At 40.4% G+C, this 4,209-nt stretch overlaps 1 protein-coding gene across 1 annotated transcript in view; it reads right to left on the bottom strand.

Moving 5' to 3' along the window:
* Positions 1-248: 248 nt before the first annotated feature.
* LOC132118635 (tyrosine-protein kinase Tec-like) overlaps positions 249-4,209 on the bottom strand; it is a 23,225-nt gene continuing 19,264 nt past the window's right edge. Inside the window, exons 13-18 of the mRNA XM_059528605.1 lie at positions 3,551-3,722; positions 3,232-3,448; positions 1,928-1,992; positions 1,278-1,396; positions 864-1,021; positions 249-554 (exon numbers count right to left, since the gene is read on the bottom strand). Of these exons, the coding sequence (XP_059384588.1) occupies positions 471-554; positions 864-1,021; positions 1,278-1,396; positions 1,928-1,992; positions 3,232-3,448; positions 3,551-3,722 (815 nt within the window). The 3' untranslated portion in view covers positions 249-470. The remainder of the gene's footprint in view (positions 555-863; positions 1,022-1,277; positions 1,397-1,927; positions 1,993-3,231; positions 3,449-3,550; positions 3,723-4,209) is intronic.

A 4,209-nucleotide genomic window follows, 5' to 3' on the forward strand; every position in this document is an offset into this window, starting at 1 on the left:
CATGGCACAAAACGCTTCAAATCTCAACAAGCGTCACGTGCAGATCAGAGGTGCTTTCACAAGAACTGCTGTTTCTGCACGAGCCACATCCTTCCGGTCAGCTTCCTTCTGCTTTCTGAGTGTGTTTGTGTGTGTGTTTGCTCAGGTATCAGGAGTCACATCTGGTTAGCCTCAGTGTTCATGAATTAATGATTGAAATGAATGAGGAAAACAGTGTGTGAATGAGTTCAGTGACACAGACGACATCCACATTTGTCTGAGGTTTATTTGATGCTTTACAGCAGATCAACACACATTCAGACCGACTCAGTCACTGCAGGGAACACAGTCATAAATGCAGTCTCATATGAGGAGGAATCAAGCATCTCGTTCAGGCCCAGATCCGTTGGTGTGGCCCTGAACCCATGCAGAGTGGAAGAGCTGTCATGAGCTCATCACTGGATTGGAGCATCAGACCGTTCAATCAGAGCTCAGGACGCGGGTCCGTCAGCTTCCTCCAGCTCGTCCGTGATCAGCAGCGAGAGCTCAGTGAAGCTCGGGCGCTCGTCTGCTTTCTGACACACACACACACACACACACAAACACACACATTCAGTAAAACAACAGCCTTGTTTCGTTGAGATGAGTGGGAAAACAGTGAACATGCACAGGATACAAAGTTACCCTTTTTTTTCCAATTTCATCATAATGGTGAAGTGTGGTATCAAATGCAAAAAACCTTTCATGAATATTTTACAGTACACTAGAACAAATTAACAAACACCCCACAATGCATCCTGCTGGTGATTCATGGGTGTAAATAATTCCTGAACACACACTGAGGTCCCTAATGTCAGTGAGGCTGTGAAGGACTCTGTTGTTACCTCAATCCAGCACATCTTCATGATGCTGTAGATGTGTGGAGCTGCTTTCTGGGGCCGATAGAGCCGGTGTCCCTGAGTCACCATCATCACCACCTCATGGTTCTGATTGTGTTCAAAAGGCATCTTCCCCTCCGTGAACACCTCCCACATCAGCACACCTGAGGAGCACATCATCATCATCATCGACACCATCATCACATAATCATCACCATCATCATCATCACATCATCATCATCGGCACCATCTTCACCATCATCATCATCACCGACACCATCATCTTCACATAATCATCATCACATCATCATCATCATCATCACAATCACCACATCATCATAACTATCATCATCACCACATCACCATCAACACATCATCATCACCATTAATATCATCATCATCATTATCATCGCTACTGACCAAACGACCAGACGTCAGATTTGCTGCTGTATTTGCAGAAGTTGAAGACTTCTGGCGCAGACCACTTGACGGGGAACTTGGCTCCTGAGGAACTCCAGTACTGATCGTCCAGAACGTACCTGCAGGAGAACACGGATGTGATAAAGACCTAGCGGCGCTAGTGTTTCTATAGCTACAATCACAGCACTGTACTGTTGATTTCCACAGACAAGCCTTTGACTAATATACCATATTTTGATTCAATAATATATATTCTTTCATATGTTGTATTTTGAGGGGATTTCATGTTACTATACAATGTTCACCTGTAAATACCGCAGAATTTATATCTACATACTTTAAAATAGGAAATATTAGGAAATATATATATATATATATATATATATATATATATATATATATATATATATATATATAATATATATTTCCAAATATTAGGAAATCCATTTGGTAACACAAAGTAGTTTTAATGCATTAATTATGTACTTTTTTTTTTCTTTTACATTTTTGAGTAGCCTATGACTGTTTTTTTTTAAAACCATTTAGTCTTTTCTAATCATGTCCGGGATCAGTTCTGTGATCGTGAGTGGGTCATACATTATCAAGGTTTCCCTCGTGATGCTCAGTGGATACTGACAGCGTTCAGATACCTGGTCATGCCGAAGTCAGAGACCTTCACCACCAGCGAACTGTTGATCAGGCAGTTTCTGGCCGCCTGAAAAACCCCAGACAATATCACTGCATATTGTGTTGTTTAACAAGCATCTAACGGTCTGAAGAGCTTTAGGATCCATTCAATCAAACCCTGAGCTTAAACAAGACTCTTCTTCAGCTTATGATTTTAAAACCCTCCAGAGAAATAATTTCTTCTTCTGCTGCAAGTGAAACTGCTATCTCCTGATTGATTAGCTTAAAAAATGTATGTCAAATACAAACACAACCCATTTAATTATTTGGGGTCAGTAAGAAATGAATACTTATTTTTATCAAGGACACATTAAACTGATCATTTACTGCCAATGTTTTTACTGGCAGTAAAAACATTTATAATGTTACAAAATATTTCTGTTTCAAATAAACGCTGTTCTTTTGAACTTTCTATTCATCTGTGAATCCTGAAATATAAAATGTGTCATGGTTTTGGCAAAAATATTGTGCAGCACAACTGTGTTCAACATTGATAATAATCAGAAATGTTTCTTGAGCAGTAAATCATCATATTATTCTGATTTCTGAAGATCATGTGACACTGAAGACTGGAGGAATGATGCTGAAAATACATCACAGAAATACATTACACTTTAACACAGATTCACATTGAGAACAGATATAGTACAAACATCTTATAGTATTTCACAGTTTTTTGGGTCGGGAATCGAAAATCAATTTCATTTCCAGAATTGGATACTGAAGGTCAGGAATCGAATGCTTGTTCGAATTTCAATTCCATCTATCAATTTCTGTGTGCACATTTTTTTTTGTTGGCAAAAAGGTGCTGTTAAAAATGTATTTATCTATGAAACATTCTTTCAAGATGTTCATTCAAAAACACTGATTCATCCAGAAATGAATCTTCAGTAAGTCATTGAATCATTCCATTCATAAATTCCATGAGATTTTGTTTAGTTGTTCAGAAAGAATCTTCAGAATTGAGAGAGAACTACAACCTCCTTAAAAAAGTCTCAATTTATCTAGAGTCATGTCACTCTATTTTTCACACAAACTGCTCTTAATCAAATCCAGTTTTTATGCAGCTGGCTGATTTTTTTTCATGGTGTTCAGCAGCAATTAAAAGTTTTTCAGAAAGAGACATATAATAAATATTTCTGACATCTAAATGTTGACTTATTTGTTTTAACCACACTGGAATCAGAACGGGTATTGATCAAACTCAAGAGATACCCGACCATCCTGTTTTTCCGGTGTTTTTGGTCAAATGTGTGTGTTTTCTGACCAGGTCTCTATGGATGAAGCCGTTCTGCTCCAGATGCTGCATGCCCTGGCTGACGTCGTGGCAGATTCCCAGCAGATCCTCTGATCCCAGCGTTCCTCGGCGCTGACGCAGGTAGTTGAGCAGGCAGCCCAGCTCCATGAACTCGGTCACCAGGTAAATGGGCTTCTGCTGCGTGCAAACGCCGTACAGCTGCACCAGGTTCCGGTGAGACAGGTTCCTGAGAGCACGGCACACACGTGAGGAACATCTGCTGACATATGCCCTACATGTGTGTGTGTGTGTGTGTGTGTGTGTGTGTGTGCGTGCGTGAGATGTCTACATCATGATCTTGGCTTCCTCTATGAAATCATCTTCACTCATGGCTCCTTCCCTGATGGTTTTAATGGCCACTTTATGCTGCGCTCTCCATTTGCCCAGCCGCACCACTCCAAACTGACCACTGCCCAGCTCCTTCATGAAGGTCAGCTCCGACGGGTTTATCTCCCATTTATCTGCACACACACACACACACACACACATGTGGTTTCTGCACACGTCACACCATCATCATGCTCCCAAACCACATCATGCTCCCAAACCCTTTCCATAAAACTTAAAACTTCAAATATTTAGCAACCCATTCAAGTTCACAGTCCTCCAATGTCGGGTATCAATCACATTACATAGAGGTTAACAAATATATAATTTCATCTTTTTAGTATGTGTTTATAGCATTTCATTTCTTGAAATAAACATGATAACAGGATTTATGGTGTGTTCACACCAGGCGCGATATGTGCATCGCGTGACTCACTCGCGATGTTTTTCGTGTCACTCACAACCATGTTGGAGATAACTACAATCACTGTTTTGTACATGTTGTCTGGGTTCACAATATCATCGAGAGGAGGATGAAACGCGTTGCCCGACGCCTGTATTTGCGTCTTTGCGTTGACTTTGAATGTAATCTACTCAGGCATTTACATTTATTCATTTAGC

This window comes from Carassius carassius, chromosome 37 (genome assembly GCF_963082965.1).
Source record: "Carassius carassius chromosome 37, fCarCar2.1, whole genome shotgun sequence".
In the NCBI taxonomy this organism is placed as follows: Eukaryota; Metazoa; Chordata; class Actinopteri; order Cypriniformes; family Cyprinidae; genus Carassius; species Carassius carassius.